Source organism: Pipra filicauda, unplaced genomic scaffold, assembly GCF_003945595.2.
Source record: "Pipra filicauda isolate LSUMZ 115617 unplaced genomic scaffold, ASM394559v2 scaffold295_size919547_pilon, whole genome shotgun sequence".
Lineage (NCBI taxonomy): Eukaryota > Metazoa > Chordata > Aves > Passeriformes > Pipridae > Pipra > Pipra filicauda.
The window spans coordinates 503235-519757 of NW_024104415.1; the positions used below are offsets into that span (position 1 = coordinate 503235).

The window sequence follows — 16523 nt, forward strand, 5'->3', positions numbered from 1 at the left end:
CTAATGAGGTTAACACTGTTTTTGAGGTTTAACTCTTCAACCGACATGAGAAAGGAAGCCACAGGCTCTGCAGAGTCAGGGTTTGGGAGCAGCAGGGAGCCAGTGGGATGGAGGGCACTGGAGCATCCCTGGAGCCTTGGACCTCTCAACCTTGGGAGTCTGCAGCTTGGAGCATCCTTGGATGAGCTGGTGGCCAGCACAAGCAGAGGGGGTGACACTCACTGCTGGTGAAAACAACCTCACTCATTAAGGACTCCTCATTCCACGCTTCTGGGATTAGCAGGAAAATGTCCTTTCCCTGATGCAGCTCAGCCCAGCACACTCTGCTGTGCTCCTGTCACCTTGTACACAGCAACGCAACCATAAAAATCCATTCGGGATGGATATAACTTTGTTGGGGTGTCTCCAAATTCTGTAAGAACTTTCAGAAGACACTCCTTCCCCCGAGGCTGCTCCTTTAAGGGATGCTGGGTTTTCCCATGGACTGACTCAGACTGGAAACTCTCCATTTTTGGTGCTGTTATCTGGGTCAGCCCCACTGCTCACCTCGCTCACACTCACCGATGCTTCTTGCTGCGCTCGCCAGCTCCGGCCGCAGCAGGAGGAGGATCCCAGCAGGATCCTGAGGAGAGCCAAGGTAAGAACCCTCTACTCTGCCCAGCTTCCAGACCCCTACATTTAAATACAAAATATACCAGCTCATTGTCCTCACCTGCTGCTCCCATGCGTTATCCCCTCCTGGCACAGCTGCCGGTGAAGATTCCACCTGGTTTGGGCTTGAACAACAGGACAGCTTTTTCCTTCTTTTTTTACTTCCCATTTCTTTAGCACTAATGCACGAGGAGACTTTAACAGAGACAAGATCAAAGCCCAGCATCTGCCAGCAAGGGAAACAGTCTTGTTCCTTTGGCTTTGGAGTTTGAAAACGCCTATAAATTGGAATAAAAATATGAATGTGAGTGATTCCCAGGGGAGGCAGAGCCTGCAGTCCCTTGTAAAGCTGCCAGTGGGCAGATTTAGTGTGTTTTCAGCTCTTTTCATAGAATACGAGTTGTATTTTTTCATTTGCTCTGACTTGCAGAAGGTTCATCTGCTTCTCTTAGTAGGTCAGGTAATAGGGAGGCACTTAAAATTTGACTCACTAGTGATGAGTATTTGAACATCCCTTAAACCAAACAAGGTCAGTTCACACGGCAGGAGAAATACCGAAGTACTTGCTGCTGCTGGTGGCCTGGTTTGGGTTGAAAAACAGCATTTTGAAGCTTTCACTGTGGACTCTGCTGTCTCTCCAGGGAAAACTTGCCATTCCTGACTTCAGGTATTGCATGGGGTTATTTGAAAAGAAAATGAGGGAGTTGTGGGGCTTTTCTGGATGTTCAACCCTGCGTAGGGGAATGGGGTGTCAGGTCAGGGTCTGCTCCCAGGAGGATGTTTTTCATGAAAAAGAGCAATTTTCCCCCAGGGAGTTGCATTTCCTTGCACTTCAGTCCGTGCCTTGGTTGTTTCAAAGCTGACCCATCCCCACATCCCAAGTCCCACAGGGCTGGTGAGATTAGGCTTCCCGTCCGGAGAGGGTTTGTCCTGGCGGGATGCACCCAAAGAAGCTGGGGAGGAAGTCAAAGGGAACAGGGAAAAATTCAGGCAAGACTGTGGGATGCAGACACAAGAGTGGCTCCTTGGGGAGAGGTGGGAAGCCCTGGCCTGAGGTTTTGGGGCTGTCTCGAGGGGTTCACTGCTTGCAAGAGCCATTGTTCAGCTTGGACAGGACCTGTGGGAAAGATCTTATGGAAATGGAAGTTTTGTCCCACAAAACCATGTCTGAGCATCCCAAGGGATGGAGACTGTAGGGTGAGCCCTGCTGTGTGGTCAGCATTAAAGAGCTTTTTCTTATGTTTAGCTGGAATTTTCTGATTTCCAGTGTGAGCCCATTGCTTCCTGTCCTTTCACTGGGCAATGCTGGGAGGAGTTTGGCTCCCTCATCTTTACTTCCTCGTCTATACCGAAGGATTTAAGCCTCTTTGAGCCCCTCCTCTCCAGCAGCTCTCCCAACCCTTCCACATTTCCCAGGTGCTCCCGACCCTCAGGCATTTTTGCTGGACTCCAATCTGTCCATGTCTCTCCTGTCCTCAGGGGAGCCCAGCCCTGATTCCAGCATTCCAGATGTGCCTCCTCAGTGCTGAGCAGAGGGACACCATCCTCCTGACCCACCAAACCCGTCTCTTTCAAGGAAGGTTTTCAGCCTTGATTTCCCTGCTGTAAATCCACGTTTTCCTGCTCCCATCGCCTCCTGGTGCTCCTGCCTGTGCTGGAGCTGGTTTCCAGGAGGATTCCCTCTATCCCCTTTCCTTCCACAGACTATGCCATGCGTGGGCAGTGGCTGCAGCCCAGGCCATGGCAGGGTCTGGCAATGCTTTGGTTCTCTACATCCTGGTCTGCTGCCTGTGCCAAGGTAAGTGGCCACCACATGGCTCAGCACGGCCACCATGGCCTCGCTGACCACCAGAGCATACCCTGTGGTCCTAGAGGGGATTTAGGGTGGGAATAGGACAGTTGCAGAGCTACAGCTGTGTATTTTGGGGGGAGCACTGCACTAGCATTGCAAAGGGGTCCCATGTCCTGCGGCACCCTCTGTTTCCCACTGGCATCCTTGGAGCAGGACCATGTCCAGCCTCATTGCAGTGGCTGTGCTAAGCAGTGGGATGTGCCTCCACAGGCATAGCCGGAGCACAGCCTTGCCCTTTCCAGGAAGGCCAGATGGAGTCTGATAGCGGCTGTGAGCCCGGGCTGCCTGGGCTAGTGCAGAGCTCCATCTGATAGCGCAGGGCAGCGCACACCTCCGCCGCCCTAATCAGGGGATCAGAGTTCTCGAGACTGTGGGTTATTTCCCTGCACTCATTTAGACATTAGAGCAAAACCTAAAATTGTCTGTTTCTGATCTGCTGGGATGAGTCACTGGGTGCCGGGGCATTGCTGCAGGCAGGGGTTGGTTTCATCACAGATTCATAGACTGGTCTGAGTTGGGAGGGACCTTAAAGCTCATCTTGTTTCACCCCCTGCCATGGGCAGGGACACCTTTCACTGTCCCAGGTTGCTCCAAGCCCTGTCCAACCTGGCCTTGGACACTTCCAGGGATGGGGCAGCCACAGCTTCTCTGGGCAACCTGTGCCAGGGCCTCACCACCCTCACAGCCATGAATTCCTTCCCAATATCACTCATGACCCCTAGTTTCTCCCTATCCCATAGGGTTCAAGGGGTGCTGGCATCCCCTTGCTGCAGGGTCCAGCCATGCTGCTGCTGCATCCCCTGTGGAGTGGTGCAGCCCACGGGCATCCCCTCCTGTGGGACACCCACCCAGAGCCACCCTGACCCAGCGGGTATTGGCACAGGTGCTGCAAACATCAAGTGCTCAGGGCACGTCTGGGTCGACCCCGCGCCTGTAGTGCAGATGGGCTCCAACATCTCCATCAACTGCCTCTCCACCCTCGGCTGCCCCTCAGCCAAGTTCATCATCCTCCTCAACTACAACCGCACTGAGGGTCCCCTGCACCCCCTCAACAGCAGCTCCGTCCAGCTCCAGCTGCACGATTTCCGGCTGCCCTTCGGGGCCATTGTCTGCTTTGCCCGCTGCCCCAGCAGCGGGAGGGACCAGCTGGTGTGTGGCACTGAGGTCCGGGCCGGCTGTGAGTACCTTGGAGGGGGGGCTTGAGGGCTCTTGCTGAGCACCGAGGAGTTGGGGCGTGCAGTGCGTGGTTTTGGGGGATGTCCATACTTTCACCTGTCCTTGCCCCTGCAGACCCTCCAGACCCCCCCAGCAACCTGAGCTGTGTCATTGCCGAGGGCTCGGAGCACCTGGAGTGCAGGTGGGATGCAGGGAGGCCGCCCCACCTGCTCACCCACCACACCCTCCACCTGCGCAGGTGAGGCCTCCAGGGAGCAGGGGGGCTGCAGGGATGAGAGGGAGCGCGGGACCGGCACGTGGCAGCCACAGAGCCGGGTGACAGCAGGGCTGCTGTGAGGGGGTGCCATGCCCTAGTTACACTTCCTACAGCTCACGTTTGCTCATCTTCTGCTCGAAAACCACACGTTCCACCACCGGTTAAGTTCTGCATGAGTAACCTCCTGCACTCAGTGCTGTTACTGACCCGGCACACATTCCATCGTGCCGCGGCACATGGAAGCAGCACGTTGTTTTCAGGTGCTTGGACTCTCTCTGAGCTAAAGAGAGGGTGAACCTGATGCTGCCCAAATCCCAAAACTGAAACTCCAACCTGAAGCAGAGGTACTGGCTGCTACATGGTGTGCCACAGCCCATCCTGCCCATCCCAGGATGCTCCCTGCTACTGAAGTCCCCATGGCACTAGCCTGGTATGTCACAGTCCATCCTGGGATGCTCCCTGCCACTGAAGTCCCCATGGCACCAACCTGGCAGGCTTTCAGTTACTCTGACTCAATTATTGAAGACATTAAATTCCATCATACTTGGCTTTATGAAGAGAAGGGATAAACCTCCTGTCTAAATTTGCTTGGGATCAAACTGAACCATGCAGCCAGAAAGAAAATTCCCTTCCTGTCATGAAAATGTGAATTCCCAGCAAAAATGTCAGGAACTGAAGGGAATAACTTTCCAGTTTGCTTTAGGAGTGACAAACTCCAGGTTTGGGGATGACCATGCCCTGGTCACTAGCTGCGACACCTCGGGAGTGTCACCATCCCAGTGGATGTGTGGTGCTGGGATGGGCACTGACAGGCTGCCTTCTGCTTCCCAGGTTGGTGGCAGAAGATGAGGAGGATGCTGAGGAGGAGGAAGAAGAGGAGAAGGTGTTCCCTGCAGACTCGCCAGTGCCCCTGAGTGCGCTGTGCAACAGGAGCCACTATTCGGTGTGGGTGCAGGCCAGGAATGCACTGGGCACTGCCCACTCGGCCCCACAGCTCCTCAGCCTGCAGGACATTGGTATGTCTGCCCACCCATCCCTCTATCCACCCGTCCTGAGCAGCACAGAGTGCTGGGGCTGTGCATGGCCACACCCACTGCCCTGCCCTGAGGTGTCACTTTAGGGGCCCTCCTGAGCTGCGCAGTGACATGCACGAGGGCAGCCCCCCACCCCACCCGTTTCTGGCTCTCCCCACAGTAATCCCCACTCTACCCCTGGTCACTGGTGCTGAGACAACAGAGGAATCCTCTCCCACCACCACGATCCACTGGAGCAGTCAGACAGAGCTGGAGAACGTGCACTGCGAAGAGCGACACCAAGCCAAGGGCACTCCAGCATGGCATGTGAGACCCCCAGGACTCCCCAAACCTCCCCCCTTGTGCAGCATCAGGCCCTGTTAGGAGAAGTGCAAGTCCTAGTCCTGCTGGAAACCCTCTTAAAAATGGGAGCATTTGGGGTCATTCAAAACCTACCCATTTGCTCTGGTACGGGTGGGGAAGGTGCACCCCAGCCACAGGCAGCTCCCACTTTTGGGGTGCAGGAGAGCTGGTGCCATCTGAGAGAACAGGTGGCCATCTGGGCAGGGTTATCTCAGCTTTACAAGCAAAAGGGCAAAATTCAAAATGTTTCCAAACATTATCTGCTCTGCAAGGACAAGACACAAAATCCTCTGGGATGCTCAGTGCAGACCCACAGATACAACTACACTGGGGCAGCTCCACCTGAGTCCCTTTGGAAACATCCCTGGGTGCTGGCAGGGGCTGAGCTGGATCCCAGTCCCCATAGGAGCCCCCAGAATCCCTGTGGTGTCAGAAGCCCAGCAGAGAAGTGGGATGGGGGTTCTCTCTATGACTCCACAGCTTGCCCGGTGCATTTGTAGAGGGGACAGTGTGGACTCTGCCCATCCCCACCCATGCAGATGAGAAAGGCAGTGACCACCACTGTGTCTGGGGGCTGGTGGTGGCAGTGGGGGCCCGGCTGGGTCCCACTTCCCCCCAAGACCCTGCTTCCCTTGCAGGTGGAGGTGTGGGACAGTGCAGCACAGGATGGGCCCCGCTGGCAGCACAACCTGCAAAGTGACACCCAGTACCTGTTCCAGGTCAGGTGCAGGCTCAGCATCCCCAACAGTCCCTGGAGTGCCTGGAGCCCCCCCTTTCTCTACACCACCCCCGAGGCAGGTAGGCTCAGCTTCAGAGACACCCCTGTACATGGCATTTCCAGAGTGCCCAGAGCAATGGTGGAGTCCCTATCCCTGCCTTTTAAATCCCAGAGATTTAAAAGCCATGTGGATTTGGCGCTTGGGGACATGGGTTAATAGTGACCATCCCCCAGTGCTGGGGGAGTGGCTGGACTTGGTCATTTAGAGGGCTTTTCCAACCTAAACAATTCCATAATTCCACAATCATTGGTAGCCTCTTGCCCTGGGTGGAAAAATCACACCAGTCATGGTGTCACACGAGCCACAAATATCTGTCACCTCGTGCCAGCTTCCCCCTTTTCATCCTGGCTGCTAACACCAGGATGAGGTTGGAAAGGGCCGGCTCAGTCATCCCGGCCAGCAGCGGGACGAGATGCCCGAGGAGCGTTGCCCTCACATCCCGGCTGTAGTGAGGAAGCCGGGGACGTGCTCGCCTCAAAAAGCAGCGCCCGCTGCTGTTTCCTCTCACAGCGGCAGAGACCCGGCCAGGCAGGGCTTCCTGCTAGGGCTGTGTGTGCTGGGGGGAGCCCCGTCGGTGGGTGTCCCCCGGTGCCTCAACCCCCGTCCCACGCTCTCTCCGTCCCGCAGCCCCCGCCGCGGCTCCCGACGTCTGGCGGCGCCTGGGCCCGGCGTTCCCCAACGGCAGCCACGAGGTGACGGTCTTGATCAAGGTAAAATGGGTTTTGGCTGCCTCTGTGAAATTTTGGCGTGCTCTGCTCCTCCCCGAGCAGAGAAGGGAACGCCCTCCCTGAGAAGCCCTTCGACCAAAGGGATGGGCGGGGAAGTGACACCCCAACGTGAAGTAAAATCTCTCCATCTTTGTAAAATCCACGTGTGTGTCACCCAGCCAAGGGCACATCTGTGGGATGTGTCTCAGTGTCACATCCCACACCCGTACCCACGGGACGGACTGTCTGTCTTGCCGTTCACAGCCGCTGCCCCCCCGGGACGCCCGCGGGAGGATCCTGGGCTATGCCGTGGCTGCCGAGACCCCCGGAGGAATGCTGGTCCTCTGCAACACCTCCAGCACGGAGTGCGATATCACTGTGCAACCGGGAACCCACACTCTCCTCATCACTGCTCACAACTCCAAGGGGGCTTCCAGCCCCGCCAGGATCACCCTTGGCCAGGGTGCCAGCAGCCAGGAAGGTAGGATGTCACTTACAGGTGTAAGGATGTCACAGGCCACTTGCAGGTGTAACAGAGACTGGCTTTTATCACGGTTGCAGGAGAAAAATGCTGAACTTGTGCAAGGGAAAATCTGGGCAAATATTTTCCCTCAGCAGCCCGCTCTGCTGAGGGAACACAACATCCCCCAGACAATTCCAGCATTCCCTGGAGATGGAGATGCTACACAGGTGCATATAGAACCATGGAATCCGGGAATGGTTTGGGTTGGAAGGAACCTTTTTAAAGCCCATCCAGTCCCACCCCCTGCCATAGGCAGGGACACCTTCCACTATCCCAGGTTGCTCCAAGCCCCATCCAGCCTGGCCTTGGACACTTCCTGGGATGAGGCAGCCACAGCTTCTCTGGGAAACCTCTGCCAGGGCCTCACCACCCTCACAGCCAAGAATTCCTTCCCACTATCCCATCTAAGCCTGCCCTCTGGCAGTGTGAAGCCATTCCCCCTTGTCCTGGCACTCTGTGTCCTTGTCCCAAGTCCCTCTCCAGTTATCTTGGAGCCCCTTTAGGCACTGGAATATCAGCCCTTCACCACCTAAGGCTGTAGTACGTTGGCTGGCAGAGCAAAGGGTGCAAGGCTGCTCCTTTGCTCCCTGCCCCCCAAAATAGCTCCTGCAGCCTCTGCCAGGGAGTCAGCCCCTGCTGTGAGCTGGGTCCTTGCAAACAGAAAAGGAAGAAGTTCTTTCTGAGCCACAGGCTGTGGTTTTCCCCACAACCATGCTTTCCTATTTCTGAAAAATGTCTCTTTTAATGAGCAACGGAAGGGGAAAGTCCCATTCAAACTTAGGACAAATACATGACTAAAAAGAAACTGAAGAGAATTGAAGTGGAAAAAAACTCTCTAAGCTCTCAGTTACCTGAATCATGTGCATTTCTTGTAAGAAATGACAGGTAAAGCATTTCAGGGACATGACAAAGCTGACAATGTGTTTTTGTAACACATGTACATAAACACAGGGGAGGGAACGGAGCTGGGGAAGGATCTGGAGCTCCAGAAGCAGCTGAGGGAGCTGGGGGGGCTCAACCTGGAGAAAAAGAGGCTCAAGGGGGACCTTCTTGCTCTCTGCAACTCCCTGACAGCAGGGTGGAGCCAGGTGGGAGTCAGGTTCTGCTCCCAGGGAACAAGGGACAGGGCAAACAGAAACAGCCTCAAGTTGTGCCAGGGGATGCTCAGGTTGGATACTGGGAAAATTCCTTCCTGAAAAGAGTTGTCCAGCCCTGACACAGCTGCTTGGGGCAGTGGTGGAGTCCCCATCCCTGAAGGGATTCATAAGTGGATGTAACACCTAGGGACATGGGTTAGTGGTGGCCTTGGCAGTGCTGGGGGAATGGTTGAACTCGATCTTTAAGGTCTTTTCCAATCTAAATAGTTCTATGAAATATAGAACGATATATATAAATATATATAAAAATCTATCTTCGTATATTTTGTGTGTTTATAGATATTTATATATAAACCCCCATATTCTATAATTTCTTGTTCCCTCTTCAGTTTTAAAAAACTTCCAGGAAAGACACATTTTGCCTGGGCTTAGCTGACCCTTCCCAGTCTCCTGCTCTCCAAAGATGAGTCTGTTGGGTGACACTTCCCTTTCCATCTCTCTCGGCAGAATTCCCAGCACCAGTGGCTCTGGAGGTCAAGCCCGACAACCAGAGCAGGGTCTTGGTTCACTGGCAGCCCCCCCAGCACAGCAAGAGCCCCCCACTCTGGTTCATAGTGGAGTGGGTTTCCACCTCCCAGTATCACCAGGAGGAGCACTATTTTTGGAAGAAAGTCCCATCCCAAGAAACACACACATACATCCAAGGTAAGATATTCCAAAAGTCCTTTTGCTACTTGGTACAGTTCATCAGGACATTATAAATCCAAAATAGATTATAAAGGTAGTTTCATTTGAAGTTGAGCCCCCACCCACTTGTTTTTGGGGAGCGGTACAAAGAGCCCTTAGGGAACAAGGAGAAGTGAAGAAACAGGAGATGTGAGGACAGTCAGTGGGATTTGGTTCCCTGGGTGAAGGTCACAGGGAAAGAATGAAGCGACAGGTGAGCTGGCAGCCAGGGAACCACACTAGACCTGTGGAGGTCTGTGCAAGCACAGGAGATGCTCCATCTACTTCCACCACTCAGCAACATGCCCTTGAGCAAACCTAGAGCCTTCACAGGAGGTTACAAACACATATTAAAGGCAAATCTTTTTTTTTTTCCCAGAAGAGGCAGCAGCTGGGTTTCGCATCAATGTGTCGGTGTACGCGGTCTACACCGGCGGAGTCAGCAAACCCAGCTCTGGCAAAGGTAAGCCTGGGGGGGTGGAGATGCTGCTGCTTCTTCCCACAATCTGACAGTTTGGTAGGATTACTTAGTCTTAAACACAAGATGAAAACCCCTCCCATTGACCCGAGGAAAGCAGAGCTCTAGATGGAATCCTCTTGACTACAGGATATGAAAATAGAGGCTTTTGTCAATATGTCTCTATTAAAGCCTTCTCTAGGTGGTCTTTGCTCCTGTGCAAAGATCTAATGCATTCAAGAACCATGTCTTACTGTACAAGATACACCAATGGACTCGTTCCCCCTTTAGAAAGAATGAATTTGCTGCTTTGCACATTTCACAAGTTGTTCAGATAAACCAAAACACAGAAAACAGCTTCTACAGAGACCAACTGGCCCAGCCACAGCTCACCCCTCCTTACCTAGAGTGGGAACCATGGAACACTTGGATTGGAAGGGACCTTTTAAGATCATGTAATCCAATCCCTCTGCAATGAGCAGGGACATCTTCAACTCCACCAGCAACCTTCAGTTCTGGAAATTGTTTTAGGTAAGAGCATGAGCCAACTTGCAGAGGAACATCATCATCTCCAGCATTGTGGCCTGGCTCTGCTTGTCCTCAAGAGCTGGGCAGGTCCCTGAAGACAAGGGAGGGATGACATCAAGTCATTAATTCAGACCAGAAATTTGACCTCTAGAGCCCCTCTAACACAGCCTAAGTGGAGACTGAGGGCCCAGACTGAGCTTAAATAGAGCCCCAGGCAGGGGTGTGGGTGGAGGTCCCAGGTGAGGCTGGTCAGGGTCATTAAGACCTGTCAATGCTCTTGGTGCCCTGACAGAGCTGGATGTACCTGCAGGAAGCACCTGAGGATGTTGTTCAGCGTCCTGGGCTGTGATGCCATTTTAGATGGGTTATCTGAAGCCGCTCAGATACTTTCCCTATGACAAACCAGCTCCCTGTTTCTGTTTGACACCTCTCATGGCTTAGAGAAGGGCAGTTATTCAATTTTTTTGCCAAGAAATGGAAACAAATATTCCTGACCAGTTCATCTCAGGCTATTCACAGTCATTAGCTTTGTCCTCACGGACACACTTTGGCTCTGGACAGGACCCCTTTTCTGTAGCAGCAATGGCACCACCTGTCTGTTCAGGAGAAGAGACCCCAAGGGAATTGCTGAATTTGGCCTGGACGGAAGCTTGCTGCTTATTGGAGCAGAAATACCCTTCTTACCATGGCAGGCTCATTAGCTGCAGATCTTCCCTCACCACACAGCCTGCCACACAAACAAATTATTAGAAATTCATTCCCATGGGGTTCAGGCAATTTGGGAAATCACAGAGTCCTGGAATGGAAGGGACCTTAAAGATCATCTTGTCCCACCCCCTGCCATGAGCAGGGACACCTTCCACTACCCCAGGTTGCTCCAATCCCTGTCTATCCTGGCCTTAAACACTTCCAGGGATAGGGCAGCCACAGCTTCTCTGGGAAACCTGTTGAATAACCTGTAGGTGCTCATGAAAAAGGATGTACAGTTCCCCAGCCAGAATACATTCTTGTTTCAGGTGCTGAGGGGAGCAATGTGTGTGGAAGATGTTTTGTAGTTGTTGATACATGTTAAATCAACGTCTCATTCAATTGGATCTCTGAGAAACAGGATATTGTCCATTGTCCAGCCAGAGCTGGAGTTATTAATTACTTCAGGGATTATTACTTCAGTTTCTTTTTTCTCATTACACCATTATTTATGTTTCTAAATAATATCAAAAAAATAAAACCCAGACATAGCTTCTGTGTCACCCACAGTCCTCTAAGTGAAATTATGGACATTTTTTCCCTTCTCTGTTTCAGTCCCTCCAGAGGAGCCGCTCCTGGACAGCATCTACAGTGAGAATCCCCACGGTAAGAAGACCTTGGGTAGCTCAGACTTATTAAGCCAGGCTTTCTCCTTGGCCAGCAGTGGAAGGTTTAACCCAAGAAGCACCTGCAGCATTTGGGCATGCTTGCATCAGTGAGCTCGTGTACATTTGGAGAGATCAGAGCCAAAAAAAGGACCTTTCCACTCGGTGGGGACATGACCCACCTGGAGGGAAGGCTACAGTGATCTCACATAATGCAAGCCTGGAGTTTTGCTTTCTTATGAGACTTATAATGTACATTACAATTAGGAGGTGAGAAAACAAGGAAAACATAATATCAACATATATCACAACAGCAAGAGACTGTTTCCATCTTGCAGTTTGAACCAGGGACTCATTTAAGCACTTCCCACCCATTTTTCTAACGTTGGTGATGCTCTGGTTTGCACATCTTCTGGTAGAGGTCACGTTATGATCTGTTGCAACACTTAAATCAAAAGCAAAACCAACATAAGCTGAAGAATTCACTTCAGCATTTCTGGAAGGGAAGGTAAGGCCATGTAGGAAATGGTTACTGACTGAATCACTTGACTGAATCCCCTGGCATGACCTCTTCCCTCTCCATCCTTTTTCAGATGATGACATCAGAGTTTTCCTGGGACTGGGCATCAGCATGGTCATATTATCAGTTGGTTTTGCAATTCTGATGTTTAAAAAATCAGTCAGAAAAAGGTATTATTTTCTCTTCCACACATTTTTTTCCTTATTTCTAGCTCATACCTTTTTTAGTATGTATTTTTAGTATGTAGAAGAAATTTCTTCTAGGATATTTTAAAATCAACTCCAGAAGCCAGTCTTCTCAATGCAGCCTTTTCACTGAGGGCAGCATCACCCATTCACCAGGTTGTTGTATGAAAAGACATTTGTGTGCTCTACAGTAAGGCAGAGACCAACAAAAAAACCCAAAACATAGAATCATAGGATTGGTAAAATCATAGAAAGGGGAAACCCACCCGTATGGGGTGAACCTGCAGCTTCCAAGCCACCCTCAAAGTCTGGATGCACTTTGTGTTCCCTCCTACCAGGACAGTTTCATGCTGCATGAGGAATAACTGATTGATAAAATGGACTGATATCTTGGGGTTTATTTTTTTTCTTTTTGCTAAAGTATTAAAGTCACCACTGTGCAGCTTTTGCCAAAATGGCTGTTTGAAGAGTTTCCCCACATGGAAAACAGCAACGTGGTAAAGTCCCTCCAGGTAAGTGCAGCAGTATCTCCTTTTGCTTCACCTCAGATTAAAGCTTAGAATCACAGAGTCACAGGATTGTTTAGGCTGGAAAATCCCTCTAAGTTGAGGAATCGAGTCCAACCATCCCCCAGCATTGCCAAGGCTACCACTGACCCATGTCCCCAAGTGCCACATGCACATGACTTTTAAATCCCTCCAGGGATGGGGACTCCCCCACTGCCCTGGGCAAGCGTGCCAGGGCTGGACAGCCCATTGCAAGAAGGAATTTTCACTAATATCCAACCTAATACTCCCCTGGCAGAACTTGAGGCCATTTCCTCTTGTCCTGTCACTTGTCACTTCGGAGAAGGCAACTTGCTCTGTTGCTGTGAAAAACATGGATGGGAAGAGGATTAAGCTCTAAGGGACCGGAAACTGCTCAGGATTCATTTCCCAAGCATCGCAAGGTGTATGACAGCCCAGATTAGCTGAAGTCTTTAAACCTTGCCTCAATATAGTCTGTATTTAGTGGCCACAGCTGTCTCAAGCTGGAAGGGACCTTAAAACTCATTCTGTTCCATCCCCTGTCATGGGCAGGGATCCTTCCACTGGAGCAGACTGCTCCAAGCTCTAATGACAGATCTCCTGTTAATAAAATTTTCCAGTTTGTTACTACAGTCCTCATTTTTTTCCAGAACAAGAGTGATTTAACGAGTGACAGTTTCCAGGATCCACTCCTGGACACCAGCGACCCCACAGTTATGGAAGTCGAGGAGGTGCCGGCGCATGAGGCACACGAGAGTGTGGCCACCCCATGGAAGCCCAGCAGAGAGGTCACTGAGGATGGGGAGAATCCAGGGGCCGTGGCTCCTGCCAGCACCACAATCCTGGAGCAGATCAGTGACTACAAACCCCAGATATCCAATGGGAACACACTGGGATACATCGCTGCCAACATTTACCAGACGCAGCCCCCCACAGTCCTCCCAGAACCAGAGATGAGCATCTTTGGAGACTACACAAGCCCTGTTCCACACCTGTGGGATGGGGAGGGAGGGGCACCCCAAGTCTGTCTGCTGGAGAAGATCAACCTCATCCTAAACAACAGTCGGAGCGGGCAAAGCCAGATGTTTGTCCCAGCCCAGGGGGGACACGCGTCCCTCCCAGAGAACCAGTGGGGACAGAGGCTGCCCAGCCATGACCAAGAGCAAATGCTGATCCCCAAGGAGCTACTCTCCTGCCTCAGATCCATGAACAGGGAGTCAGTGGATATAAAGCCCTACTTTCCACAAAGCACTGGAGGGTTATTTTGAGAGGAATTGTACTTGTGGTTAAAACCCCATAAGTGGTGACCAAGGCAGGTATCAGATATTTGAGATCACCAACAGCAGAGCTGGAGCAAAACTCCCAGTCAGAAATTTGCCCTCTTGCTCACTACAAGTTCTTGTGGCTCCCTGGAAAACTTGGGCCAGTAAATCACAATTTTAAACTTATCTTGTATTGACACAAGCAAAAAAACTGTAAAACCTGGATTCCTGTAGGAACTGAAATGCCAAGCAGGTGATTCTTGCAAGATGCAATGTGTTTTAATTATTATTCAACATCATTCTCTTGTTAAATATTTGGAGCATTTCGTCCTTGGAGATGATTGTGGTTACCATTGATAAAAAAAATCCCTCAGACATCCTGCCAGAGGTGTGTAAAATATTTTGGGATTACTCCTGATGAAGAGACACTGCACCAAGGAGGATTTATGTATCATACATAGGTGCCAACAACTCTTCTGTTTGACAGAATAACCCAATTTCATTTTCCTCCCATTCCATAATAAAAACCCAGTGAGGTAAGAACAAGCCTTCATTGCCTGCCAGGCTGATTTAAAATCCCTCTGAATCGGTCCCTGGCCTAATCCTTCACTTTGGGTGAGGGATTTATCACCTCAGAGCACTTTTGTCAGTGCCTCAGCTTGCTGTGTGAAGCACAGTGTGGCACAGCAAAATGGGATTTTTTTAGGCATGTGACTGGGAATTTGGATCTTCTGACATCGAGAAGGTGAAATGCAGGAGTCTTCTTCCTGCTGAGCAGTCATGAAACCATTTACAAGTTTTCCTGGGACTTACAAAACATTCCCAAAGTATATTTCTTTCAATTTTTCCTAGGCACTGTATGCATTTCTCTATCAGCTGTTGCACAAATGGATCAATTTTGTTGTTTATCCTGGATACTTCCAAACCAACATCATTGTGGGCTGTGCTTGTTTTCTTCTAACACCCCAAGAGGTCTGTCACTGATATTTCTGGAGTAGTAGATACCTGGCTAAATGGGGTAGGATTATTCTTCAGAAGCAGCAAACTGTTTCCAAGGCAGAAATGTGACTGTTTCATGTAGGTGAGTCTAAAATTAGTGATTGCTGCCTGAGCAGGAAGGAAATTGTAGAAGAACAGCTACATACCATCAGTGTGAGATGGGGAAGGTATTTTTTTCAATGTCCACATCCTGAAACTTGTGCTGAACTCTGTCACCTGAACTACCAAAGCTCACAGGGGGAAATGCTTCTTTTGTCAGCAAATAAGGCTGAAAGCTTGGTCTTACCTTTCAGGCTCTTGCTGGTTGAATTTCCAGCCCTAATAACTCCCTCCAGCGTGGATCCCTGCAAATATATCCACGGCCAGGGGAGCACAGGGATGAAACATTGCCCAGATCACGCCATGGATATTTGCCTCAGCAGTGCCAATGCTCCCACTGATTTCTTAGGTGCTGAAGGAAATATTTCTCCTTTTCGTGGGTGTGGGGGTGCATCTGGTAAATTTGGGCTGGTTACTGGAGGAAATGGAAAGAGAGGGGCACAAATATATATTTACATAGTGCTTCACCATATATATATGTTGATACGGTGAAGCCCTGGCACAGGTTGCCCAGAGAAGCTGTGCCTGCCCCGCCCCTGGAAATGTCCAAGGCCAAGTTGGACAGGGTTTGGAGCAACCTGGAATAGTTGAAGGTGTCCCTGCCCATGGCAGCAGTGGAACTGAATGATCTTTAGGGTTTCTTCCAACCCAAACCAATCTGGGATTCTGTGATTCAAAACACTGGACCAGGTTGTTCCAAGGCCCGTTAAACCTGGCCTTGGACACTTCCAGAGATGGGGCATTCCATGAACCAAATCATGACGTCACTCTCAGTAGATTTATTTTAACATCTCAGATTCCCTCCCTCCCTCCCTCCCTCCCTCAAATATTACATACTCCCTAATCCTTGATATCAGTATTTTCTAACATTTGGTTTTACTGTTGGCAGTTGAATCTTGTGCTAGTGATTTCCACTAGTCATTTATCAGCTCAGGAATGAATTTTATGGTTTGTTCAGTGCCATCACAACCTGGGTTTATGTACCTTGGAGGCACTTAAAGGAAGGGTACACTGAATAATGTCTCTACCCACAGAGAGGGAGCACCAAAAACAATGACTCGTGTAACTCACTGGTTGCAAACTCCTCTGTCCGTGATCCCCTGCGAGTGACATCTGTGTGTCAATACTTAATGATGAGACATCCTTTGTTCTGAATGAGTAACATGGAGCAGTGATCTTACACGTTACTTACACCTACGTGTACTGTAATAACTACCAAAGCAGAATAGCTCACGACCCACAGAGATGCACCACAACACGGTGTCCCATCGCTACCCAAAGTTCTAACACAACCTCCCTAAAACAGATATTTTTATAGAAATAGAAGGAGAGAACAGATGAAAAAGAAATAAGAAATTGGGTGTTCAAAGCTTCAGTGGGTTTGGAGAACAGCAGAGTCATCCACTCCTGCTCTTATCTCCATCCCCTCCATAGAGCAGGGTGTATTTACT

The 16523-nt window shown here is 50.7% G+C and overlaps 1 protein-coding gene across 1 annotated transcript; it reads left to right on the top strand.

The window, feature by feature from the left end:
- Positions 1-2391: 2391 nt before the first annotated feature.
- Positions 2392-14181, top strand: IL23R (interleukin 23 receptor). Its single transcript, XM_039383030.1, has 14 exons — positions 2392-2449; positions 3312-3680; positions 3794-3917; positions 4767-4951; positions 5130-5275; positions 5950-6109; positions 6718-6800; positions 7062-7278; positions 8925-9122; positions 9523-9606; positions 11431-11481; positions 12074-12170; positions 12607-12697; positions 13363-14181. Exons 1-14 carry the CDS (start codon positions 2392-2394, stop codon positions 13978-13980), a joined length of 2481 nt encoding a protein of 826 aa, XP_039238964.1. The 3' UTR covers positions 13981-14181.
- Positions 14182-16523: the final 2342 nt, after the last annotated feature.